This window comes from Balaenoptera physalus (genome assembly GCF_965194825.1).
Source record: "Balaenoptera physalus genome assembly, chromosome: 2".
NCBI classification, from domain to species: domain Eukaryota; kingdom Metazoa; phylum Chordata; class Mammalia; order Artiodactyla; family Balaenopteridae; genus Balaenoptera; species Balaenoptera physalus.
Window position 1 is genome coordinate 149,860,536 of NC_138883.1, and position 27,815 is coordinate 149,888,350.

A 27,815-nucleotide genomic window follows, 5' to 3' on the forward strand; every position below is an offset into this window, starting at 1 on the left:
GCATTTCACAGTTATAAGATGTACAAAAGTTATCATAGCATATTGATGTAATGAGTCTTTCTTTAATCAATATAAAAATCCCCTCTTTGTCTTATTCTCTTTTTGCCTTTAATTATTCTTTGGATGATATTAATATCACCACACCTGTTAAATTGTTTTTATCATCACTTTCCTCATATGTTTTTCATCTCTCTATTTTTAACCTTAGTTTTGCAATCAGCATGTATCTGGCTTCATTTTTTTTTTTTTAATTTTGATACCATCTAAGAGTTTTTCGGGTTTTTTTAATTTGTTTATTTTTGGCTGCATTGGGTCTTTGTTGCTGTGTGCGGGCTTTCTCTAGCTCCGGCGAGCAGGGGCTGCTCTTCGTTGTAGTGTGCGGGCTTCTTGTTGCGGTGGCTTCTCTTGTCGCGGAGCATGGGCTCTAGGCGTGTGGGCTTCAGTAGTTGTGGCATGTGGGCTCAGTAGTTGTGGTGCACAGGCTTAGTTGCTCCACGGCATGTGGGATCTTCCTAGACCAGGGCTGGAACCTGTGTCCCCTGCATTGGCAGGCAGATTCTTAGCCACTGTGCCACCAGGGAAGTCCCTCTTTTGTCACCTTTTTTTCTTTAATCTTCTTTCTTTTATGCTAAGTTTTTTAGTTTACAAGATCTTTTTCTCTACTAAGTCATTCATTCTTTCGAAAGATATTTTTGAGTGCTTGATGTATATATGGATGGCTATCTAGGTAGTAAACTTCCTGAGTTCTTGAAGTCTTTATTTTCTTCCAACAAATTAGGCTGAGTTTAGATTTTAAGTTCAAAATAACTTTCACTGAGAATTTCAAAAACCTTGTCCCCTGGTTTTTTGGCCTGCAGCGTTGCTGACGAGGCATCTGGTGCCAATATTAATTGTTGTTCCTTTTCAGATAACTTTCTTCTTCTTCCAGAACCTTTCAGGATTCTTTTCTCTTTCCTTGTTCTGGGATTTGACCTGTGTGTGTTGATGTGAGTTTGTTTTCCTTTTCCTGCCTAGCCCTCAGTGAGTTATTAACCATTTTTCATTATACTCCAACAATTATCTGAGCTGAACTGTAAAGGTGGGCCAGTTTCTTTGGTCACCGTTGTTTAGATTTGAGATTGAAATTCAAAGACTTCTGTGCTTGGCCTCAGGAAATTCTTCTGTTATTTATTTGACTCTTTTGCTTTATTTTTCCTCATTCCATCCTCCTAGAACTCTTATTAGACAGACTAGAGGTTGGCCTCTTCAGACTTTCTATCCCTTTGACCCTTTGTCTTGGGTCTTGGGAGAATCCCTAAGCTCAGTTGACCAGCTCTCTAACACACCCTATCTTTGCAGTTTTTACGTTTTGAAAAGAATTTACCTTCTAGGGTTTCTAGTTGATGTTTTCAATGAAATGTGTATTTGAAATAATTATAGATTCACATGCAATTGTAAGAAACAGTACACGGAGACCCAGTGTATCCTTTATCCAGTTTTCCATCATGGTGATCTCCTGTTGAAACTACAGCAACAGCATCACAACCAGGATACTGATGCCGATACAGTCAAGATACAGAACAGGGTCACAAAAGGGTCCTTCATGGCGCCTCTTTATTACCACAACCACTCTTGCCCCAATCCCTTCCTTAACCCCTGGCAACCACTCTTCTGTCCTCCATTTCCGTAATTTTCTCATTTCAAAAATGATGTAAAACGAAACCATAATTTGGGAACAGGAATGTTTGGGAATGTCTTCCTCTCGGAAAAGTGAATTAACTCTAAGGACCAGTTAGTAACCAGGATTAAGAAATCACTCTGTTTTCTATTACAGAGTATCCAACCACATTGGCCAACAGAGTTTGTTAAATACTCTGTGGTAGGATTAAATCATGGTATTGATAAATAGAAATATGCCAATTACAATGTATACATAAAGATGCTCCATTAATATCAGCATTATAGATGCCAGAGAGTTAAATGTAAACTTTCCCCCATCATACTTCCTGAGAAGGAATTAGAGTTGAGAGATTAAAATTTAAACAAAAATCCAAAATTTTTGAATCCAAAAGAATTGACTGAAAAATCTCTTTTTCTTTTATTTTTAAACATGTGAAGAAATGAAGTTCAAGATTCTTCCTCCCCAGCTGTCTAACTCACTTTTAGCTAGAGGTTGTAATCAATGTCTGGCTAGCATATATTGATTTTTAAATCAATAGAAATATTATTAACTTTTTTATGTTCAAATAGTTTTTTTCTCCAGTTTGTTAATAATTGTTATTTAATATTGGTGTTAAAAATTTTATTTTTATGTGGTCAGAATAATTTTTTATCTTTAATTTCTGACTTATGTTTTGTGATTATTATTGTCTAATTGATTTGTAATAAAGCTCAATAAAACTTGAAAAAAAATGGAGATGCGTTCCCAACCCCCGCCCCAGTTGGCCCCCTACCCCCCCAAGTCCGCATTGCAGGGTGACTCTAGTCGTTGGGCCTGCTCTGTGGGCCACATGCTGTGCTTCTACCTCCGGCTCCTTCATAGCTGTCCCAGCTCAGGGCCAGGGCCACATGGCGAGTGAGGCCGGCCTGGGGAAGGCGGTGCTGCCCAGGGACCCTGGGTCATCCTAGGTGTGGGAGGGGGTCCTCAGAAGCAGGGGCCCGCAGTTCCCCAGGTGCGGCGGGGACCGCGGGCGCTAGCTGGTGGGTCGGGCAAGGAGGGCCACCATCTTCAGGGTAGAGGTCGTGCAGCAAGGCACGGCTCTGGAGGAGCGAGAGGTGGTGGGGATCGGGGAGGAGTTGGAGCTGCTGGTGGAGGACATCATACAAGTGGTGGAGGTGGTGGCGGAGGAGCGGGAGCAGGTGCTGGTAGAGGAGCGGGAGGAGAAGCCCCAGGAGCAGGGGCTGGAAATGCCGGGGCCACGACCCATGACTGCCTGGCCCCCGCTGGAGGTGCTGGAGGCCCTGCAGTTAGAGCTGAGCACTCTAAATGCCCAAGCCAGCAGGGCCTACACTTGGCTCAAGCACAAGATCGGTCAGAGGCAGAAGCCTCACTTGGATTGCAGGAGGGCCATCCTCCAGGGCATCCCTGGCTTCTGGGCCAGAGCCATTATGAACCACCCCCAGATGTTGGCCATAATCAATGACCAAGATGAAGACATGCTTAGCTACATGATCCATTTGGAGGTGCAGGAACTGGGCCATCCCAGGCACCGCTGCAAGTTGATGTTTTTTTTTTGGAACAACCCCTACTTCTGGAACAACACGATCATTAAGGAGTAACACCTTAGCATCGCTGGATATAGGGCGTCTCGTTACACTCCAGTCCAGTGGTTCTGGGATTATGAACTGGGAGCCCCCAGTCGCAGGCAGGACACCACCAGCCTTAACTTCCTCAACTGGTTGTCTGACCACAACTGCCCAGGGTCTAACAGGATTGCTGAGATCATCAGCGAAGACCTGTGGCCCAATCCCCTGCACTACTACCCCAGGGAGGAAGGCTCCACTGGAACAGACCTGGAGATGAAGGCACTGAGGGAGCATTAGAGTTTGGCCAAATAGCACAAGAGGCAGGAGGCGTCTACAGATGCGGAAGATGGGTGGATGTGTGTACCTATGCGGTTCTCGTGCCCAGGGGAGAAACGAGGAAAGGATGGCCAGTGAAGGTTCCAAAGAGCGGGACCCCACGTGCCAGGAATGACGCCCAGAGAGACATAAGCTAACAAGTGAAAAAAAAAAAAAAAAAAGGAACCATATACCATGTAACCTTCGGGACTGGTGCTTCTCACTCAGCATGGTTCTTCGAAGATTCATCCAGGTTGTTGTGTATATCTGTAGTTTATTGATAAGTAGTATTCCATGGTATGGATGTGACACAGTTTGTCTAACCATTCACCCATTAGAGGACATCTGGGTTGTTTCTAGTTTTTGGATATTACAGGTAAAGCACCTAAAAACATTGTTGTATAGGTTTTTGTGTGAGCATTGTCTTCATTTTTGGGGGATAAACATCCAGGAATGCAGTTGCCGGGTTGTATAATAGTACATGTTTATTTTTTTAAGAAACTGGGAAATTATTTTTCAGAGAAGCTCTACCATTTGACATCTAACAATGTATGAATGATCCAGTTTCTCTACATACTTGCCAATGTTTGGTATTGTCACTGTTTTTTTGTATTAGACATTGTGACAGGTATATCGTAATATCTCATTAATTTGCATTTCTCTAAGGCTAGTGATGTGGGGTATCTTTTTATGTGCTCATTTGCCGTCCATCTATCCTCTCCAGTGAAATGTCTCTTCATGTCTTTTTCTCATTTTCTAATTTTTAACTATTGACTGTTGAGAGATCTTTATATATTCTAGCTACTTGTGCTTTGATGATTATGTTGTTTGTGAATATTTTCTCCCATTTTGTAACATGTCTTTTCATCCTCTTTAACCGGGTCTTTTCCAGAGTAAAATTTTAAAATTTTGATAAAATCCAATTTATTAACTTTTCCTTTTAGGGTCATGTTTTTTGGTATCAATCTTAGAACTCTTTGCCTTATCTTAGATTCTAAAGATACTCTCTGGGGTTTTTTTCCCTAAAAGCTTTATAGTTTTATAAAAGTTATATATTCTGAGTTTCATTTTGAGAGATCCAATTTGAGTTAATGTTGTATAAGGTATCAGACTTAGGTCAAGGGGTTTTTTTGTTTGTTTTTTGTTTTGTTTGCCTATGGTCATCCAGTTACTCCAGCACCATGTGTTGAAATGCCTGTCGTTCTTCCACTGAGTTGCTTTGCACTTTTGTCAAGAGTCATTTGGGCATATTTGTGTGGGTTTATTTCCGAGCTCTCTGTCTGTTCCATTGATCTATGTGTCTGTCCCTCTCCCAGTGCAGCAGAGTCTTGATTATTATAGCTACAAAAAGTTGTGAAATGGGGTAGACTGATTGCTCTCACTTTAGTGGGAGCAATAAGTTCTTTTTCAAACTTATATGAACTTTTCTAGTTCTTTTGCCTTTCCATACAAGTTTTATCATTATCTTGTCAATATCTACAAAAAATATCTTGCTGGGGTTTTGGTAGGGATTGTGTTAGACCTGTACATCAGTTGGGAGAACTGACATCTTTACTATGTTCAGTCTTCACAAACACAATACCTCTTTTCATTTTTTTAGATCTTCTTTGATTTCTTTCATCAGCACTATGAAGCTTTCACTATACAAGTCCTATACATGTTTGGTTAGATTTATACCTAAATATTTCATTTTATTTAAGCAATGATAAAAGGCATTGTATTTCTTTCTTTTTTTCTTCGTTGCTGTGTGCAGGCTTTCTCTAGTTGCCGCGAAGCGGGGGCTACTCTTCATTGCAGAACACGGACTCTAGGCACGCGGGCTTCAGTAGTTGTGACACGCGGACTCAGTAGTTGTGGCTCTCGGACTCTAGAATGCAGGCTTGGTAGTTGTGGCGCACGGGCTTAGTTGCTCCACAGCATGTGGTATATTTCCAGACCAGGGGTCAAACCCGTGTCCCCTGCATTGGCAGGCAGATTCTTAACCAGTGCGCCACCAGGAAAGTCCCAGGCATTATATTTTTAATTTTGATGTTCATGTGTTCATTGTTAACATACAGAAATATAACTGCTTTTGCATGTTAATCTTATATCCTGCAACCTTTCTGAACTTGCTTATTAGTTCTAGGAGTAGATTCTTTAAGATTTTATACTTGATAATGTCATCTACAAATAAGGGCAGTTTTATTTCTTCTTTTTGATCCTTATGCCTTTTATTTCCTTTTCTTGTTTTGTTGTCATGGCTAGAACTTCCAACCTAGGGCAGACATCTTTACCTTGTTCCTGACTTTAGGGGAAAGCATTCAGACTTTCACCATTAAGTATAATGTTACTTGTAGGCTTTTTTTGTAAATACTCTTCAGCAAGTTGGTGATGTTCCCTTCTAGTCATAGTTTGAGAGTTTTTTTTCTTTTTTAAATGAATGGGTATTGAATTTTGTCACTGCCTTTTCCTTGTTGAGTGACACGATTATGTGATTTTTCTTCTTTAAATTGTTAATATGGTAGGTTATATTGGTTGATTTCTGAATATTGATCCAGTACTGAATCTGACCAAGCCCCACTTGGTCATGGTGTTTCCTTTTTTATATATATATTACTGAAACCTGTTTGCTAATATTTTGTTAAGGATGTTTGTGTCTGTGTTCATGAGGATTCTTGGTCTGTAATTTTCTTTTTCTTTCTCTCTCTTGCTCTTTTTTTTTTTTTTTTTTTGGACTGTCTTTGTACTATCAGGGTAATCCTAGCTTCAGTAAATGAATTGGGAAGTGTTCCCTCCTCTTTTATGTTCTGGAAGTGATTGTGTTGAATTGGTGTTAATTCTTTAAACTATTAGTAAAATCTTCCAGTGGAACCATATCTCTTTGGCGGGGAGATTTTTTAAAAATTACAAACTAAGTTTCTTGGAAAGTTATATAGGGTTGTTCAAATTATCCTTTTCATATTGGGGTGAGTTGTAGTAGTTTGTGTGTTCTGAGGAAGTGGTCCATTTCATCTGATTTATCAAGTATATTTGTGTAGAGTTGTTTGTAATATTCCCTTATTACACTTTTGCTGTTGGTAGCATCTGTGGGTATATTCTTTGTTTCTTTCCTGATATTGGTAATTTGTGTCTTCTTTTTTTTTGCTTAGTCATTCTTAACTGGAAGTTTATCAGTTTTATTGATCTTTTCACAAAATTAGCTCTTTGTTACACTTATTTTCTCTAGTGTTTTTCTGTTTTCAATTTCACTGTTTTCTGCGCTTTATTATTTCCTTCCTTCCTTTTGCTTTGGGCTTATTTAGCTCTTCTTTTTCTAGGATCTTGAAGTGGGTGCTTCGGTTATTGATTTGAGACTTTTCTTCTTTTCTGATGTAAACAATGGTGCCATAAATCTCCCTCTTAGCAATAGTGTAGCCATGTCTCACAGATTTTGGTATGTTGTATTTTCCTTTTCATTCAGTTCAATGTTTTGTTTTGTTTTTCCCTTGAGACTTCCTCTTGGACTTGTGGATTTTTTAAAAGTGTGTTGTTTTGTTTCCAGCTGCTTGGAGATTTTTCTATTTTCCGTCCGTCGTCAGTTACTAGTTGGATTCCATTGTGGTTGCAGAGCACATTCTGTAGGAGTTCAGTTCTCTTAAATTCATTGAGGTCAGGGTCTAATCTATCTTGGAATATGTTCTGTGGGCCCTTGAGAATAACGTGTATTCTGTTGTTGAGTAGAATGTTCTAAAAATGTTTATGAGAACCTGTTGGTTGATGGTGTTGAGTTCTTCCTCATCCTTTCTAATTTTCTGTCTGGCTGTTCTATCGAGTGTTGAGAGAAAATGTTGAAGTCTGGTAGGGCGGTGGCAGCCTCCCCATCCCCGGGCTCTGTCCTGCCTCTCGGCCTCTGAATGAAGCCTGCCGCTGCCCACGCCCACCCTGGGCGCCCCTGCCCTGCTCCTCTGGCACTGCTCTCCCCTTGGCAGCAGCCTCCCCACCCAGGCCCTGCTTCCTCCTGCAACCTCATCCCATCTGCTCACTGCCTTCCCGCAGTCCAAGGGGACATCTCATCTGCCAGTCTTGTTTCCAGGGCTGTTACAGTTTTATTCGTTTTCTTCTCTTTTTCCTGTTATTTCTAGGGATTCGGGCCCTGAGTAGAGGTGGACCGAGGGCTCGGTTTTCCTTCGTGGTCCAAGCTCCTTAATATTTTTATTGTGATGGTGCTAAGTGCTGTCACTGGTTGCTGTTAGTTACCAGATGCTGCACCAGACATGTATACTCGTCTGTGCATCTCATCCTCAGAATGGTTCTGCAAGTTGGATATTATCATGGCCACTTTTCACCAGGGGAAAGTGACAACCAGAGAAGTTCCCTGCCATGTCCAGGTCCACACAGCTGCTGAGGCAGAGCCAGGATGTGAACTCAGGCCTGCTGACCTGAAGCCCGGGTTGTCCCTTTGTGGCTGTGGTTCTCTGATGCTGGACACGGTGGTGGCCGGATGAGGACAGCTGCCACCAAGCCCTGTGAGCAGGAACAGAAGCAGGAAGGAAGGGTCCATGGTGTGCACGTGTATTCTTTTCCTTGTTTGCATTCACATTCCTTCCAAAGATATTTCAGCCTTGCTCTCTCTCTCAGCCTCAAATGTACTAAGCTGTGTACTCTGTCCTTCCTCCGATAATGGGGCAACGTGGGAGGTGGAGGGAAAGGATGGCGGGCCTCACCCCGTCCTCTCTCCTCACTTAACCTCTCTTTACTCTCTCACTCTGTTAACCTTTTTTTTCAGCCCTATGTTTGATCTTCCCCTTCTCGCTCCCTGTAATGCTCCTTCCCTCTTTCCCCATCTGCTTCTGGTCAGCACTGGTGGTGGGTGGGCTCAGACTTGCCTGCACCTACCAGCCTTCAGCTCCATCATCATCATCATCATCATCATCATCATCTCCTTCATCTCACCCGCCAGGTGAGCTCCATAGACAGGGCCCTCCCTGCCGGTGCCTTGAGAGGCCCCTGGGTGTGAGCCCGGCCGCTGCATCACGTCCTCCTGGCTTCATGGCCCCTCCCAGCACCCTGTGAGACAGGCTTTCTGGGCAGCCAGCTGTCCACCCCACCCCGGCCTGAGCAGAACTTGCTCTGTCAGGGAACCTGCAAGGCAGGCAGTGATGCCCTCACCCCTTTAACTCTAAAGGGCATCAGTCTTTTGGGGAGTTGCTCCCCTGAACTGATGCTTAGCAAGATTCAGACACTTCCCTGGGTCAGGACGGTGTCACCTGGAGCACAACCTGCCCTGCGTCCAGCTCGGAGAAGCACCCCTGGCCCAAGGGACAGATCCCAAGGCTGCTAGGGAGCAGGGCCATGGGTGGCTGCCAGGAACCCCTCCCGGGCCTGGCAGATGCCCTGAAACTGAAAAACTCTCTGCTCAGGCTGCATGAAGGACGTGCATCTTTTCAGTCTGTTGACTCTGTTTCTGGGAAGGAAAAGTGAAACAGCAGCAGGCAAATTCCTGTTGGTGTTTTTGTTCTCTGTTTTGACTGGGGAACTGAATCATGCCTTTCTTTTCGCAAACATGAGACTGTTAAGTACCTAACAGCTAAATTAATCCTTGCCCATAAATTACTTAATTATGTTAATTCAGACTCACAGAATTCAGTCTCATTAGTGTTTCCATTAAGCAGTTTAGGCTTATGAGTGTTTTAAGAGGACAGTTTAAGCTACAGTTTAATCTTCAAAGGCTCCAAGTGCATTTAACACTGCAGGAGGATTCTAAATGCCTTGGGAGGTTTGGGGGGATTTAGTGACTGTGGGCAGCTATAGCCCCACATTCTCATCAAAGACCCCCCCGCCTGCTGGGTCTGGGACCCCGAGGCTAAGAGGAGCCTTGGGAAGGAGGAGATGGACAAGCGTGGCCACAGCTCCTGCACCCTGTGTCCCCCTGGTGGCCACGCCCCCACCACGCTGCCCTGCAGCCCCCCGCCCCAAGGACAGGTGAGCCGGTTCTAGGCTGCATGTTGGGGTTCCTGAGGTTGTCCTCACAGACACTGAGTGGGAAGCAGCTCCGCTTCTGGGGGTGTGTGAGAAAGGCCCGGGAGCGCACAGGGAGCAAGTCCAAGCCTACGTGACAAGCCGGTGGCCTCTGTTCTGGGTGGTGTGACTGTCTTATCGCCACCGTGTTCTGGTCTCTGTCAAAGGCCAGCTCAGGGCATGTGCTCACGTCCTTGTCACAGGTGCACATCCGCTAGGGCTCCTCGTGTTCCCACTTGCAGGATGGATACTCGGGTCCCCATCATGCTCTTCTGTCCCCTGTCCCACGCTGCCAGCTCTCACTGGATCACCTTGTTCTCTGGCCCCTGCTCCCTGGTGGAGAGACCACGAAAGTCAGTCTGGGTTTCAAATCTCTAGAGCATTGCTGAGGTTCTTCCACTTTTTTATAGTTCTCTGAAAAGTCAGCAGAACCTGATTATAAAAGAGTGACCTGTTTTAAAATAGAGTTTTCATTACTATTTAGGTATGACAAGGCCCACAGATCAGGAGACAATGACCATTGAACAGAGTTTGTTACTCACAGTTCCCAAGAGGATGGGTTATGCCTGGCATGGAGGACACACGGAAAAGCACCAGGGTCGGTCAGGAGGCAGAGGGAGCGAGGGGACCTGTGGGCTTCAGCCTTTATTGTGGTTTCTGCAGGAAAGAATGGACGAGGTGGGGTGAGCAGGCTTAGGATGGGCTAGTTTGAATCATTTCAGGGCTCAGGGCTTAGGGGCTGCCCCTGCTTGTATGGTACCTGGCCCTGGGGTGATTAGGGCAGGTGGAGAGTAACCCAAACTGTAAAAGCCCCATAAAGGGGGGGTGCTTAGGGGGTGTGAGCTCTGGATTGGTTGGTTTGCATAGGAAAGATGTGCTCCTGGGGGAGTTCTGGACCATCTCCAGGAATTGGCCAGCCCTGGAGCATGGAGGTGTCAGTCCCTGCAGGGTCAGCAAGGCCCCAAGATGTCAAAGCATCAGAATACAGAAAATAAGAGACCCGGTTCAAGACCTACCTAGGAGGGGCCCAGGGCTCCGTGGCAGGACAGGCCCGTGAGGTCACTGGGGCACCGCTGGCTCTAGCTGTGTTTCCACTACAGAGGGAGATTGGGAACCTAGCAGGAGGCCAGGGGAAACTTGGCTTGGCCGTCAGCCGCGGGTCTCCAGGCACTTCGTGTGACAATGGCAAGTGCAGATGTGGCTCACAACCCGGCCGACCATGGCCCCCCCCACCCCCCGGGTCCTCGGAGGAGGCTGTCACATGTGGGTGTATTTAGAGATCTGAGAGCCCTGTTTGTCTTAGGCCATAATGAGAGTTAACAGAAACCTTTTAGGTTTTTAGCATTTCTAAACAACTGTTGCAACCTCACTTGGCCCAGAATGGCTGTTGGTAGAACAGAATGTACTGTAGTTTTAGTGGGGGGAGAAAAAAAAAACCAAAAACCAATTCTCTGTGGATTTATGAAAATAAACTCAGAATTAATGAGCAAAATTTGTTGGGGAGGCCTATTTGTCACACTCAGGAAGCTACAATCTCATTTTACTTGCCTCTATTGCTCTAGCATTGCCATTCGTTTGCTGAAGGCAAAATACATTACTTCTAAATAAACAAAAGTGGGCCCCGTGCCCCGCTCCCCTGCCTTCCTGCAAACATTAATAACCGGCTGATAGCTGACTTTGTGTGTGTGTGTGTGTGTGTGTGTGTATGTGTGTGTGTCTGTTCTTCCTGTTACCTTTTTTGGGGCTTACCAACAGAAATGTATTTTCTCTTGGTTATGGAGGCTGTGAGTCCAAGATCAAGGTGTCGGAAGATCTGGTTTCTTCCGAGGCCTCTCTCTAGACCAGCACACACGGCTGCTTTTCGCTGTGTCTTCTCGTGGTCATCCCTTAGTCTGTGCTGTCTGTGTCAGAATTTCCTCTTCTTAAAAGGACACCAGTCATGTTGGATGGGTGCCCACCCATGTGACCTCATTTCAGCTTAATTACCCCTTTAAAGACCCCGTCTCCAAATCCAGCACACTCTGATCTTACTGTTTACTGTTTAAAAATTGTTTATTTATTTATTTTATATCGAAGTACAGTTGATTTACATTGTTGTGTTAGTTTCATCTGTACAGCACAGTGATTCAGTTTTATATATATTTTATATATAAATATTCTTTTTCAGATTCTTTTCCCATATAGGTTATTACAGAGTATTGAGTAGAGTTCCCTGTGCTATACAGTAGGTCCTTGTTGGTTATCTCTTTTATATTTAGTAGTGTGTGTATGTTAATCCCAAACTCCTAATTTATCCCCCACCCTTTTCCCCTTTGGGAAAAGACAAATATCATATGATGTCGCCTATATGCGGAATCTAAAAAAAAAATACAAATAAACTTATTTACAAAACAGAAAGAGACTCACAGACATAGAAGACAAATCCATTGCCTTTGAACATGGAACTTCTTCAGGACGTTTTCAGGGGAAATGCTGTGTCTCGGGCTGCTTCACATGGTCGTCTGCATGTCCACGGGTTTGCCTTGCCTTATACAAGCCTGTGGTTTGCAAAGTCCCACCATAAATTGGAGCAGGAAAAGAGAGGAAGGACAGGTCACTATGAAAAAAAAAGTGTTTTGGGTTTTTTTTTAATAAATTTATTTATTTATATTTATTTTTGGCTGCGTTGGGTCTTCGTTGCTGCACGCAGGCTTTCTCTAGTTACGGCAAGCAGGGGCTACTCTTTGTTGTGGTGTGCGGGCTTCTCATTGCGGTGGCTTCTCTTGTTGTGGAAAACAGGCTCGAGGCGCGTGGGCTTAGTAGTTGTGGCACACGGGCTCAGTAGTTGTGGCTCACGGGCTGTAGAGCACAGGTTCAGTAGTTGTGGCGCACGGGCTTAGTTGCTCCGTGGCATGTGGGATCTTCCCGGACCAGGGCTCGAACCTGTGTGCCCTGCATTGGCAGGCGGATTCTTAACCACTGCGCCACCAGGGAAGTCCCGGTTAGTTTTTTTAACTTCATCAAGAGACTTGTAAAATCATTGCTTTCATCAGGTTCTCCTGGGGCCTTGAAACTATTGTTGGGTGCAGGCCAGTTTATGGAAAGTTTATTGTTTCCTGCGAGGCAAGCTGTGTGATTCTTCCCTGGGGGGCTGAGCCCTGGCAGCACTAGGAGTTGTCCACCCAAACGCAAACCTGTCAGACCCTGCAAAGCCCCGTCCTCCTCCTCCTCACACTCCTCCCACCTGGTGCCACAGACTGGCCCTTGGAGTGGACGGCTCAGGCCTGCTCATCCTACCCTGGGAGCCCTGAACCCAGCCCACTGCTGAGTCGTGAGCACGCTAACAACCATGAGTGGATCTGCCATCCAAATGATTAGTCCACATTATTTTTGTACCTGACAGTTTATGGGAAATGGGTCTTTATTTTTTCATTGGAGAAATGACTGTTTTCTTCAGTTTGGCGTTTCCAGAGAGCCATTCACATTTAAAGCTAATATTGGAACAGCAGGTTTCCACTGAAAATATTTACCTTTTCCTTGTTGGCAACTTGTCAGTGTTGGGGAAAATAGATGCTTCATTAAAATCTAAATACATTATGCTTTCTTTCTCACACGTCAGTTACTCTTCCTCCAAGATGAGGAGCATTGTGAGAAGTGTTGGGAAAGCATTCTGGTCTTATGTTTTTACTTATTTTAGATGTCGTTTGGCATCTTGTTCTTGTTCAAAAAGAGGCATCCCAACACCTATCACTGGCATGGAGAAGCCCTAGGATAGCAGGTTAAATGTCACCCCTAGGACATCAGAATTGATTGTGGCTACAGTGTGACCGGTGGGGTCTCTTGCCCTGGAAAATCCATTGCCAAATAGAAGGGCATAAAGAAAGCAGCTGCCATTTCTAAAAAAGCACAGGGCCCCAGGGCCTTAACAAATATTTAATCCTCCCGACTACCCTGGCAGGTAAGTTTTGTGGAAAACAAGGGCTCGGACAGTTTGAGACCCTGGGCCAAGGTCACACGCAGCCGAGATGAGATTCCACCCCAGGACTGTCTGACCCCTGCTCTCTTCCCCCAGCTGTGAGCTGCTCTTTATTTTGCCTGGGGCCCCGCCTTTGCCACACCACGTGGCCAATGTCCTGTACTGGTTATGTCCCCTCCTTGGGGTTCGTGGCTCCAAGAGCCTCTGGGCCCAGTGTCTCTGACGCAGCCAAAGAGACAAAGGGCCTGGGCACACAGACTAGCAACTGGGAAGGATCGTACTTGGGGCTACTCTGACTCTCCTCGTCCACCCAGAAATCTGAGAAAGGAGAAAGTGCGATGAGCTGATGCAGCAGAAGTGGCACCACCCCATGACAGATGCCCACAAACCCAGAAAAGATTTGGCCCTCGTAATAACCCCCTTGATCTTCAAAGGGAAATTGGCTCCCACTCTCTTGAAATTAAGAACCTCTGTTTATCAAAAGACACCATAACAAGTGAGAAGACAAGGCATCAACTGGGAGAAGATGTTTACAACATACATAACCAAGAAAGGATGAATTCCCAGTACAAGCAAAGCTAAGCAGTGTATTATGCATACAGTTGTATTAAAGCACCCGTTTTTAAAGGCAATGGAAAGACTAGTCCAAAATTCTGAGCAGTTTCCTCCGTGAGGGACAGGGCCTGGGTTGAGGCCACAGTGGCTCAAGTTCATATTTTCCCTAGATGGATGTTCACGTGTGTCTGTTATTTTATTAGGCTTTATAACTAACACGTTTGTGCTAGGCAATCCTTCATACATGTCAAATAGTAAATGTTTTAAAAATAAAGGTAAAAAGTAGTTATTAACAACCCCCGGAGGTAGGTTTCACTATCCCCGTTTTTACAGATGGGGTCAGACTAGCTGCTGACACACACTGGGGACTTACCGCACTCCAGGCACTTTATATGAACCGTCTTTTTTAGTGTTTATGGCACCTCTATAGATACAATAATTTTCATCATCACAGTTTATAGAAAACAGAAGCTTAGTGAGACAAGGTAGCTCTTGTAGTCACTAGCTGGTCACGACTGGTGGTCAAAGCAGGGCTTCCCCCGTGGCCTGCCCCATGTCCCTCCCGTGGGTGAGGGGGTGACAAGGCATCTACCCCCACTTGTCCTGTGCCGCCGTCTCCGTGTCTGAATGATGGTGGCATCCCCACGCTGTCCTACTGCCAGGCATCTGAGGTTCTGAATCACTCGGGCGGTCATAGACTGGGAGGCCCAAATCACAGACAGTTACGTCCCACAGTTCTGGAGGCTAGAAGTCCAAGATCAAGGTGCTGGCCCACTGGTTCCCCGTGAGGCCCACGTGGTGGCTGGCAGATGACCACCATCCGTGTCCTCATGTGGTGGAGGGGACAGGAAGCCAGCGAAGGGTGCTAATCTTGCCCTGGGGCCACCCTCCTGACCTCACCTAAACCTAGTTACCTCCTAAAGTCCCACCTCCAGATGCCCTCACATCGGGGGTTAGGGCTCCAGCATGTGAATCTGGAGGGACATAAGCGTTCAGTCCATGATAGGCAGGGACGAGGGGAAGGGAAATAGATGGAGAGCCGGCAGGTAAAGCAGACGGTGTTGAAGTCTATCTCTGCTGCTCCCCTTTAAGGCTGTCCAGCTATAAGGAACTGGTTCTCTGATGACCTCAGCCCCTTCCTCGGTCAGCACCCATGTGGCTGTGAGTACTCTTGTTGAGTTTTTGATGTCACCCGGGCCTAATCTCACTCTTGTTTTGCCGTGAATGTCTCTGACATTGTGTTTGAGTACAGTTTCGAGGTTCTAAGAGCAGGAGTTTCCAGTAGCTTGGTGTCCCAGCTAAGCATGGGGCCCGGATGCTGTGCCCAGCACCCCGGACAGCTGTGCGGGGACCACGGTCCACACGGGGACCAGTGGCCATGCGGGGACCAACATCCGCACGGAACCTCACCCACCCACCCACCTTCCATGCGACTGTCACGGGCCTGTGCTTCCAGGCATCCGCATGCTGGACGGAGACGTGACCGACGTGGTGGAGGCCAAGTCCCTGGGCATCAGACCCAACTACATCGACATTTACAGCGCGAGCTGGGGGCCGGACGACGACGGGAAGACGGTGGACGGGCCCGGCCGACTGGCCAGACAGGCCTTCGAGTACGGCATTAAAAAGGTGTGAGTAACCCAGAGCTGCGAGGGAGCCTCAGGGATGGGGGGAATAGTGAAAATATTTAACAGTGAGACATCAGAAGGAATAAAGCCAAAAGGATAATATTAAAAACACTCTCAATCCGACAAACCCAAAGATGATCTTCCAAATGCTCTTTATTTAACACTTCTATGCATATAGAAGGAACTGGGTTCACTCACCTTTTTAAGAAACAAATATGGGACCATCTTCATGCTGATTCAAAGTATGTCTTATTAAACAACCAACATGTCATATAGGTAAGAAGAAATCTTGTCACGTAGGTAACAGTAAATAAACTTGAGGGACGTCCTTGGCGGTCCAGTGGTTAAGACTCCGTGCTTCCACTGCAGGGGGCGTGGGTTCCATCCCTGGTCGGGGAACTAGATCCCACATGCCGTGCAGTGTGGCCCCCCAAAAAAAAAATTAAAAAAATAAATAAATTTGAGCAGCATACACACAGAATTAGAGTGACAGGGGAGAGCCCCAAAGCAGGACAGCGATGGTGCCAGGACCAGAGCAAGGGAGAAGTCATTTGGGGGCTCAGGGAAGCGGCCGTCCACCAACGACAGCAGAAGGACGGCACCTCATTAGAGTAGCTGTTCCGGAAAGTACCAGCTGGTCACTCACCAGCCCCCTGGCTCTGAGCCTTGGAGCCTGACTGCCCCCAGCTGAGGGGTGTATGCAGGTAGGTGGTGGGGATCCCAGACTAACCACCTGGCCTGTTACCTGGGACAGTGCAGGTGGAAGGGGTGTCTGGGCCTCGGCCCACCTGCTCACAGGAACCCCGAGCCGTGGAGCGGTCTGCGTCCATCACGGGGACTGTGCTCAGCCAGCACCCCCGAAGCAGCAGGTCTTGGCCGTGTTCTCTCCCTGCCCGCTCGCAGCCCAGTGTGTTTAGGATGTGTGGGGTGGACCCCACTGGGGGCTACACCGAGCAAACATCTGAGCATGGGCCCTCCACCCACCGGCTGAGGGGGAGCAGAGGAGGCTGGCAGGCTCCTCTCGGGAGGTCCAGCCCAGTCACTCTGTGGTCATCAGTTGTGGGTCCTTGTGAGTCAGGAAAGCCTGGGTGGGGGGGTGTCCTGGAGATGACCCAGCTCTTACAAGCAGGGTGGCAAGGCAGATTTCTGGGCGAGGACAGCTTCTTGGAGCAGACACAGAGCTGTGGTCGGCGTCCGGGTGGCCCTGGGAGGCCCGGCGATGCTGGCAGGGTTGGGTCAGGAGGTCCAGGCATCCCCAAGGCAGGGTTTATACCTCTGGCTTCTACAGGAAACAGGACGGGGGGCCAGGTCAAGCCCATTTTATTATCTATATTTTTTTAAACATTTTTTAAAAGTTCTTACCTTATTGTAAACCATGCATGATTAAAATGTGGTTAATAAATAGTTAACAAATCAAATAGTACCAGAGGATTATAGTGAAAGCAGCCCTTATCGCCCTCTGCCCATCCCCCCGTGGTGCCCCACAGAGGAGCAATCCTGAATTCTGAGCAACACCGGCTTCATCCAGCTCTCAGGGGAGTGTGGAAGGTGCGGAGGGGACCATGTGGTTCCCCGCCATTCTTGTCACAGTTTCTTGAAATACTGAAGTCATTTCATTTTTTTTTTTTAGTCATTCTGAATAAAATATGCCACATAGGGAGCCTTAAATCGCAGCTGTCTGAAGTTGTCACTGAAAATCCTCCTAGAGATTTGATGATCTCAAACCGAACCACATTCTCCCATCTGTTTTTCCTCCGCGACGCCCTGTTGTTTGTCACCTATATCCTTTTACTGTAAAATCTGACTTCATCTTTGGTAGATCGTGTGGGTTGGTGGTAGGAGACATCAGACTCTGTACTTTGGCATAAAGATGTGTTTGATGTTGGTCCTCATGTGGCTTGTCACCCAGAAGGGGAGAGTCAGTGTCACTGTGGCTGAAAGCACTGGCTTTGTCCAGATGCTGGGCATGTGCTAGCCCTCTGAGTCCGTGGATGAGGTCTCCGCTTCCCAGGCAAGATGCTCAAATACGTTCTGATGGGGTTGAGGTGGTGGCTTCCTGAACAGAAGTGCAAGTTCATAGCCGGGGTTGAAACGTCCCCTAGAGCCTCTGTCCTGTGGCTTCCATAGGAACGGAAGACCCGGAAAGTGAAAATGCAGTCCTCAGAGATGGCTCAGACCTGGGTGTTTCCTCTGCCTCGTTCCCACGTTCCCTTTCCAGGAAACTGTTTTCAGAAGGGAAAGAGGCTTTGGACGCCTTGATGCCTGTGAGAACTCATGGGTCTAGTGGTACCTGCAAAGTGCAAGGTGAAGAGATGCAAGTCTTTGGCATTCAGGCCTCTGTTATTCAAAGTGGGGTCCCAAGCAGCAGGGCTGGCATCACCTGGGAGCCCGTCAGAAGTGCAGAATCTTGGGCTCACCTGGACCAGCTGAGCCCAAGTCTGCGATGTAGCGAGACCCCCGGGGATTCTCCTCACGAGTGTGAGAAGTGCTTTTTGAGGCCATTCTCCATGCTGCTGGAGCAGTAAGGTCGCTTGCCCTGCTTTGCAAAATGACAGCCTTTGATAAATAATTTGGAGTGAGGTGAGGAGTTGGAGGTGAAATAAAGATAGGCTCTGATGGGTTCAACACCCTTTCATTCCAATTTTCGTTGCTTTGAACGAGCTTCTGATTAATCTTTTCCTACAGGTAGTTATGGGCACAGACACACGCATGTCCTTAGTCCTTTGTGCCTTTTTTCTAGAAGGTTGCCCTTTTTGCTAACTGTAAGTAACTTTTCTGTCGAGCTCTTGGCCGTTTGGGCAGGTCTACCTTCGAGATGTGGAAAACGGAGTGGATGAGGCAGTTTTGAGCCCTGGGACTGGGCTGTCCCTCGAGCCTCAGGTTGGAACTGGTGGGGATGTGGGAGTGAAGACAAACAGGCACAAAAGGGTGGGGACCTATGGTCTACTTGGTCCAAAAGTGGGGTGTCCGGGTGCTTCTGGAGCGGGTGGGTGCCCTCCGTCCGGGTGGACTTGAGCTCCAAGGGTGTGTCAGGCATCCTGTCAGAAGCAGCGCTTCGGTCGGGCTACGGGGAATTGTATGATTTTGTTGAAAATTTTCTTTAAATTGGCCAGTTGTTGGACCTAAGTGTCAGTTTCCTCCTGTGTGTTTGGACAGGAGTATCCTTGGCAAGGATGCCGGAGCCGCCAGCCCATGTGGAGACGGGTATTGGCACCGCTCTCTGGGCCTGGCTGTGCCCACCAACCGTCCAGCCTTTCGGACCGAACGGGTCAGTTCCGTCTTGGAACTGGTGTTCTTCTTTAGCTGGTGTTTGTGGCTGGGATGAGTGTTGGTTGGATCCCATGGGTGTGGGTTGGAGAGGCTGCAGGAGCTCCCCTGACCTGCTACTGTCTTCCAGAGACTTGCTGTCACATGTGTGTCCTTAAATGTGAAAACCTACACACAGGTGAAGCCGCTGGCCTTGGTTGCACTGGCAGTGTGGCCGCTTCAACGCTGACCCGTGGGGAAGCCCTGGGGCGCTCTCCTAGGATGGCCCCGGGGTGTTCTGGCCCTTGGCCCTTGTTCCTGCAAATCCTGGGCCCACCCGCTTTTCAAGGAGCTCACTCTCCAGGAAGGATGCTTCTGCAGCTGGGTTTTCTGGAACTTTTGCCCTCTTCCTCCCCCAGAAAAATTAACGTCATAAATTCAGCCGTCAGCTTTCATCTCAGTGTACTTGAGGGCGCTGCTTGGTCTTTTTGATCGTGGGTCATTGCGGTGGAAATTACTGGTGTTGCTCTGGGACAGAACAGCTTGTGTGAGGGCCTTGATTTTCCCGTGAAGAATAGGGAGGACTTTCTGGGCCAGCTTCTCAGTATGACGTTGTGATTCTGCGGTGTCATAGCTGTTGCCGCCAACACTCTATGAAAATTGGAACGACGGAGCCCACCAGCCCAGAAACCACGCACTGGGCGGCCTCTGTCTGGTCTGAGTGCATCCTCCTCAGCCCCCTCCCTCTTCAGGGGCGGAGGGGGGCGCCGGACAGGGGTGAGACCAGCTGGGGGTCCGTGTGGGCTGACACCTGTCCTCTCCCCTCCAGGGCCGGCAGGGCCTGGGCTCCATTTTCGTCTGGGCGTCGGGGAACGGCGGCCGAGAGGGGGACCACTGCTCCTGCGATGGCTACACCAACAGCGTCTACACCATCTCCGTGAGCAGCACCACCGAGAACGGCTACAAGCCCTGGTACCTAGAGGAGTGTGCGTCCACCCTGGCCACCACCTACAGCAGCGGGGCCTTCTACGAGCGCAAAATCGTGAGTCCTCGGTGGAACCCCGGGGGATGAGCTCCTCGTCCCATTCCCAGGAGGACGGGCCAGTCAGGGCAGTGTGTACCTGGCCCCGGGCCCAGCCTTGCCATCAGGGAATTAGTTGTGCCTCAAGGAAAACCCCAGGCCCTTGGCAACCTTCCTCAGACCCTGCCTTTCTAATTTTGGCACAAAATACCAATTAAAACCCTCTCTGTCTCTAGGGATCTAAAAATACCCTTTAAGAACGGGGGTGTATTCTCGGCACAGTGTCTTTTTTTAGCTTTCTACGTTCTGTGATCACATCGCTTGGGATCCAACTGGCCAGTTCAGTTTCAACGTGCAAAACAGAGTGAGAGAAAGTCTTGCTTCTGTACTGAAACAGTTTAGAAATCCGAGTGTCCTAGGTGTTCCCTTCCTCACAAAAGGACTTTTCCAGACACTTCAGGTTGAGAGTGGTTTCTGTCGGTTACGCTCACTTCAATGAACATAAGGGCGGTTTATCTTTTAGAGAGTAACTTTTAGTTTAGTGATGGGTGAAGTTTGTGCTTGTTCCTTCCCTACGTGCTTTCCTACTTTAAAAAAATGTAAGAGGGGAGGGTTTCAAGTTGAAATGAATGCAGAATTCAAATGCACAGTCATTAAGATGGTTTTTAGACGTTTAAAAAAGGAGACCGTGGAGCTGGCCAACTGGTTTAACCTGAAAGCTCACTGGCGTCTTTTCATTTCTCCTGTTGCCTGGCCACATCTTTAGACATTATTTGCAGGCATATTTTTACATTTTTCTGCGGGAGCGTGCAGGCTTCCCGTTCCCTGATTTGCTCTGCACCAGCGGGAAGGTCAGCCGCGATCCTCCCACCGCCAGCCTGGCAGCGGCCCGGGCTGGTTCACGAAGGTATTAATTTATTTTCCTTTTCTACTGGACCGTGCACCCCTGGGATGGGGCTGAGATTCTGAATGGTGTCCTGTTCATTTAGGAATCTAGCTCGTTTGAACACGGACTTGCTGGAGTCTCATTAAGCAGAACCTGACAGAGGCCTCGGCTGGAGGGGGCAGGGAGGTGCTGTGTGCCGGGGGCTCTGTGCTGGGTGGATGCCATTCCCCATCCCTGGGAGCAGGGCTTGCAGCTTTATTTGCTTAATTAATCACACGGCATCTGCATGTGTGTACGTGTGCATGCGTGGGCACACGCCTTAGCTACAAAATGCCTTAATTTCTTTTTCTTTTTTAATAAAATTCTCTGAGCCCTAATGTATGGTAAGAAGGGTGTCGCTGGGCAGAGGGTGAAAGAGAAAATCACACTCCATTGCAGCTGCTGTCCTGGTGCTCGTCCCTGGTAGTATGGGTGGCAGGTTGTTTTTTGTTTTGGTTTTTGTTTTTTCCCCCAACTCAACAAGGCCAGGTGTTTGCTCTGAGTCCCTTAGTCCCTCAGAGACCCTGCCAGGGGGTGAGCCCCTGCCCTGGATGGTGGGCAGCTCGCGTCTGCACGTTCAGGCAGGTGTCCATGGAAATTGGAGCTCGGACCCCTCGTCCTCTTCTCTTGCTACCATCCAGTGAGTGCCGACCTGCGAGGGATTGCCCGGTGCTGAGACAGGGCTTGTGATCAAATAAGTTGCACCTGAAGCGGCATCTCTCCCTCATTCATTCACTCACTGAACACGGCCAAGTACCAAGCAGGATGTAGGGTTTCAGGAAGGGGCTGCCCACCTTGGTTCAGCCGTCCCCTCCCTGTGGGGAGGCCCCTCTACTCATGCCCCTTTCTCTGAGGCTGGAGAGCCAGCCACGAGCCTGACCTGCTCTTGGGAGCTTGGTCTCCTGCCCACACAATCTCAGTTTCCCTCACTGGCCACCTTTGACTGAGTACAAGTATGTGCCAGGTGCCAGCTGTGCTTTCACAGGAGCCCCGTGAAGGACTTGGCATCAAGCCCCTTTGCAGATGAAGATCCTGGGGTCAGAGAGGTTGCTTCCTCATCCCTGCTCCCTTGCCCTCCCCAGTGTCAAGGTCCTGCTGAACTGGGAGGGGGGAGGAGGCTGGTCTCCACCAGCCTCCCTGTGGAATCTTCCTCTGTGTGTGTGACGCGGGCTGGATCCCTCTCACTGGTGGTGGTCGGCCCAGCTGAATCATGAGGAAGGAAAATGCTGTGTTTGGAAGAGGATCTGGACTGTTACCACGGGGGAAATTCGTTCTCAAGGGTTTTGCAGATGGGTTGCTGGAGCCTTGCAGTTGGTGGGTATGTTAGTCTCCTATTGCTGTCATAACAGATTGTCCCAAACTTCGCAGCTGGAAACAGCACAGCTGTGTCATCTCACAGCTCTGTGGGCCAGAAGTGCTGCAGCCTCCACTGGGTCTCACGAGGCTGATGTCCAGGTGTTGGCCGGGCTGCGTTCCTTTCCAGAGGCTGGAGGGAGAATCCATTCATTGTTCATCCAGGGTGTTCACAGAACTTAGTTCCTGGTGGTTATAGGACTGAGCTCCTGTTTCCGTGTGGGCTGGCTGCCGAGGGCTGTTCCCAGCTTCTGCGGGCCACCCATGTTCCTGGCTTTTGTCCCCCCAGCGCCCTCTTCAAAGCCAACAGGGAGGATCAGGTCCCTCTTAAGCCTCATCTCTCTGACAGACTTTTAAGGGCCCTCCCTGTAGTTACATCGGGCCTGCTAGATAATCCAGGATAAATCCGCGATTTAAGGTCAGCTGGTTAGCAGCCTTAGTTCCACCTGCAAAATGCATGGGAGTCACACTAGGGCCAGTGTCCCATCCAGCACAACAGGCATCTCCCAGCTGTACCCACACGTGCTTCTCCGTTTCAGTTCAAAGGGAAGGTGCAGTCAGGCTGGACTGTGGTGAGGCCCAGAATCAGTGCCCACCCCTGTCACCAAGGGACACAGGTGTAGCTCCTGCTGCAGACAGAACTGGGTGCTCTGGGACACTGTCAGCTACCTGGGAGGACGTCCTGGTGGAGAGTGCTCTGTGACCTTCTCTGACCGATGGCCGACCTCTGGCTCACGGCAGAGATGCTCTCTGGGCCAGACGGCACCTGCACGTGTTTCCCTGCTCTGAAGTCTGGAGTGACTTGGGGGTTGTTGATGGGGGCCCTGGCAGGGGGTCTTGCCACGGAGGCCCCTCTGTTTCATTCTGTCTCTCTGTTGAGTCTCGGGCTGCATCTGCAGTGGTGGGGGGCTGTGGCCTTGACCCCGTTCCCACCCCGCCATCACCCTGTTGCTGCAGGGGGTGCCAGACACGCGGAAACCTCCGTTGCCAAGGTGTGTCTGCATAGCACCTCTTCCGTCCCTGGGGCCAAGGTCACGCCTGCCCAGGGGCAGTGTCCTGAGCAGCCTCTGACCTGGCTGCTTGCTGCCCCCGCCCAGGTGACCACGGATCTGCGCCAGCGCTGCACCGATGGCCACACCGGGACCTCAGTTTCGGCCCCCATGGTGGCCGGCATCATCGCCTTGGCGCTGGAAGCAAAGTAAGTTCCCACCTACCTTCCCTCCTTTTCCTTTTTTTAAAAAAGTTTTTATTGTGGTAAAATACACATAACGTACAATTTACATTTTACACACCATTTTAAGGGTGGTGCTCATTAAGCACATTCACTGTTGAGTGACTGTCGCTGCCAGCCATCTGCAGAACATTTTCTTCTGCCCAGACTGAAGCCCTGTACCCATCAGACAGCTTCCTGTGTGGTCTGCTGGGGCTGCCATAATGAAACACCACAGGCGGGGCTTAAACAACAGAAACGTACGATCTCACAGTTCTGGAGGCTAGAGGTCTAAGATCACGGTGTTGGCAAGGCTGTTTTCCTCTGAGGCCTCTCTCCTTGGCGTGTCAGTGACCACCTTCTCCCCGTGTCCTCACATGGCCTCTGTGTGTGTGTGTTTAGATCCTTCTGTAAGGACACCAGTCATGTTGGATCAGGGCCCACCCTAATGACCCCATGTCACCTTAATCACCTCTTTACAGACCCCATCTCCAAGTGCAGTCACGTCTGAGGTCCTGGGGGTCAGGGCCTCAACGTGTGATTTTGGGGAAGGGACGCAATTCAGCCCATAACGCTCCCCATTTCCCCCTCCCCCAGCTCCTGCCAACCACCATTCTAGTTTCTGTCTTTATGAACCTGACTCCTCTCGGACTTCAAATCTGTGGGATCACACAGTGTTTGTCCTTCTGTGTCTGGCTCACTTCACTCAGCCTAGTGCCCTCCAGGTTCACGTCAGGATTTCTCCTTCACGGGCATGAGTGGCTTCTTCCCTTCTCTCCCGTTTTCAAGCTCACAGTCTCCTGCCCTTCGTAGGAGCACAGGGAACCGAGGGGGTGCCCCAAGCCTGCACCGCACCCCAAGACCACACTTCAGGCTGATACAGCTTCCCTTTGTCAACTTTAGTTCATAAGTTGACAATACAGTGGTGATGATTTATCTGCTTTAAGCTGAATAAAACCCCTAGAGTTGTCAATGGGTGGATGGTTCAGAAAAAGAGAGTCTACTACACATACAGTCATGGGGTCAAAAACAGATTTTAGTTTAACTATCAAAACTGGCTCAGAACAACGCAGCCCTTTGAAGGAGTCATTTGCTGCAGATGAGATTTTAAATGATTCAGAAGTTATATTTGGGTGGCTGCAATCCTTCTAATTATGTATGTTTGCTTGTTGATTTGCATCAGGCGAAAGAGTGTAAAACTCAAATGCTACGCGTTTCACAAAGAAAGAGCGAAATATGTTTGATTTTCAGGCCAAAATGATAGCTTCTGTGTCCTAAGGCTCATTTAAAAAATGCTAAATAGTTGCTTGTGTGGAAAGTTGCTTTCACATACTTGGTGATTCGTTGTTTTATATTTTCTTTCCTTCCTTATTGGAAACATGCAAGGAGTTTTGTTAGTTGAAACTAAATAGAAAACAAACCCCGCTTTGTGCCGGATTGTCCCATTAAACTTGGCCTGTGGACTCATGAATTCCCCGATCACTGCCTCATCATTTTAGCTCATCCTCAGAATTTTACAGGTGGTAGGTCAAGCACACGTCATTGGAAACAGCGTCCACTTAGGGCATTTAAACACATAGGGTTGGTCCAGGAAGGAACTTGGTGTAACCAGGGACACTGCCGGCCTCAACTGAGGGGCTTTGGAGGCCGGGGTAGTGTCTGGACAGCTGCTCATGTGTGCAGCAATTTTGCTGTGGAAGGAGGCCGGGCAAAGCCAGGTCACCTAGGGGGAGAGGCAGCATGTGATAAGGATGAAGGAAGAAGCCTTATGTGTGAGAACCACCCCCAAGGCCCAGCAATCCCTTCTTCATTTAAAAAAACATTTTAAACACCATTTCTTAGACATGTTTTCATACAACTATATATGTGATTTCATTACTATCATCAAAAATGAAATGGAGTTTCTCCTAGTAAGATGGTTTCTCACATCCTCCCTTTCTGGACCCTTTCTGTGTCAGCTCTGAAGCCCAGGCTTCCTGGCATCTGTGCTGAGCTCCCGGGGGGCTGGCTTTCTCCATCCTTGGTGGACCCTGCGGATGTGAGGGGTGACGAGCCCGGCCAAGCAGGGAAAAGGGCGGCAGGCACATCTGCCGTCTGGACTCCAAAGCCTGTGCATGCGCCTCTCCACCAGAGGGCAAGGCCGTGGGCCACTCGGGGCCTCAGATCCTCCTCTAACAGTGAGGCTGGCTGTGGTCCTCAGGAGGGCAGTGGATAAGGGGAGGATAGCAGGTCAGCTTGTGCCAAGAAAAAGTCTGGAAACTGTACTGATGGGAACAGTTGGGATAGGCAGCCAGGAGGCCACTGACTGGCCGGGGACCAGCACAGTGTCAAGAGCGTGGTGGAGAAATCAGGGGAAGCCAGGGCTAGACCCCAGAGAGCGGGAGCCCCCAGGGAGGAGGAGTACACAGGCCCCCCCAGGACTCAAGCCACAGGTGAGCTTCTAGTACTAAAGCAGGCAAAGAGGGGACATTTGCTGGGAAAGTAAAATAGTGCAGCTGTTGTGAAAAACAGTGTGATGGCTCCTCAAAAAATGAAACAAAGAATTACCATATAATTTAACAATTCCACTTGTGAGTGTGCACCCAAAAGGACTGAGAGCAGAGACTCGAAGAGATATTTATACAGCCATGTTCACAGCAGCATTACTCACAGTAGCAGAAGGTGGAAGCAACCCAGATGTCCATCGATGGATGAATGTGGTCTATGGAATGTCATTCGGCCTTGAGAAGGAAGGAGGTTCTGACCCCTGCAGCAACGTGGACGAACCTGGAGGACATTATGCTGAGTGAACTAAGCCAGTCACAGAAGGACAGATATCTTGGGACTCCACTTGTGTGAGGCACCTGGAGTCATCAAATCCATAGAGACAAAGTAGGATGGCCTGGCCAGGGGCCTGGGGGAGGGATGGGGAGTGAGTGTCTGATGGGGGCAGAGGTTCAGTGGGTTAAGGTGATCACGTTCTGGAGACGCACGGTGGTGACGGCTGCATAGCAAGGTGAATGTATTTAATGGCACTGAACTGTACGCTTAAAAACGATTGAGGTGGTACATTTTATGTTATGTATATTTGCAGACACACACACACACACACACAAAGAGTGGGCAGTTGGAAAGATGCCTGTGAGGACTGGCCAGGGCAGGTGCTACTTAAGAAGAGGTGGCAAAGGCCACGTCCAGGGAGCTCCCGCTCTTTTTTTTTTTTTTTTTTTTTTTTTGGTCGTGCTGCGTGGCTTGCAGCATCTTAGTTCCCCAACCAAGGATCGAACCCATGCCCCCTGCAGTGGAAGCACGGAGTCCTAACCACTGGACCGCCAGGGAAGTCCCCAGGGAGCGCCCATTCTTGTCTGTGACGCGGTCCTAGCGCTGTGGACAGAGCAGGGTTCTGAGAGCATCGTTGTCAGGTGGATCCTGTTTTGAGGAGTGTTGAAAAGGCAAGCGAATGTATCTTAGTGTCCAAGATATCTCATCTCTGCATTTTTAATCGTGAGCAAGTGTTCTTTTAATGAAATGTTTCTACTCTGCACCAAAATGAATATATTGTTAACGTAGAATTACTAAAATCTCAAATTCTAGTGTGTGGGCAGTGGTCCTGGGCATGGGGTCTGAGTAGGTGATGGCCGGGCGTGCCCCGGCCCACGGAACGCTCGCTCACGTAGTGAAGACCAGTCCAGATTCTCCCAACACGTGCTGATACGTAAGGCTGTCCTCTCCCCGGGGCCAGAGTTTGCCATAGAGCCTCATACAGGCTCAGGTGGATCGTGGTAGCAAGGCTGGGCTTTAACACTGTGGGTTTTTGGCCACCCATTGTACTATCTTATCTCAGGGTTTGATGACTAGAAACCGTTCTTTACAAAGAGGCTGTGACGTTGACCCTTGACAAGGAGGGGAGCCCGCGGAGCCTTCCTCAAGTCCAGGCACGAGGCCAGCTCCCAGCGCCCCACCTCTGATGGGCCTTGCGGCCGCCTTACAAACCCACGTGAGTACAGCCGTCTGTCCTTGTGTCATTGCAGCAGCCAGCTGACCTGGAGGGACGTCCAGCACCTGCTGGTGAAGACGTCCAGGCCGGCCCACCTCAAGGCAAACGACTGGAAGGTGAACGGTGCTGGTCATAAAGGTGCGGCCAAGACTCCGGGGCTGGGTGGGTCCTGACCTCCTGGAGCCTGTATAGGCGGGGACATGAATTTCTCAAAAAGAACCCCCAAATAACATTAATTATGTGTCACGAGAATGAAAAGTACAAATCCAGTAGTTTAAGGAAAGTACCCTAAGGTCACTCAAGTTCTGGGCTCACTAAGCCTCACGACTTTTGCCACGTCAGGGGCCACCTGTACCAGTATTGACTTCATGGTTCTCTTTAAATGGGCTTGCCTATTTTTATTTTTATTTTTTTTACACAAAGAAATATA

General features: G+C 48.6%; 1 protein-coding gene across 6 annotated transcripts in view; it reads left to right on the plus strand.

Moving 5' to 3' along the window:
* PCSK6 (proprotein convertase subtilisin/kexin type 6) overlaps window positions 1-27,815 on the plus strand; it is a gene marked incomplete at its 5' end in the record, with an annotated part of 193,450 nt that overhangs the window by 93,808 nt on the left and 71,827 nt on the right. For all 6 annotated transcript variants that reach the window (XM_082448595.1, XM_082448594.1, XM_082448596.1 and 3 more), the window contains 4 exons: window positions 15,483-15,655; window positions 19,730-19,942; window positions 23,297-23,397; window positions 27,420-27,523. In XM_082448595.1, coding sequence (XP_082304721.1) covers window positions 15,483-15,655; window positions 19,730-19,942; window positions 23,297-23,397; window positions 27,420-27,523 — 591 coding nt within the window. The remainder of the gene's footprint in view (window positions 1-15,482; window positions 15,656-19,729; window positions 19,943-23,296; window positions 23,398-27,419; window positions 27,524-27,815) is intronic.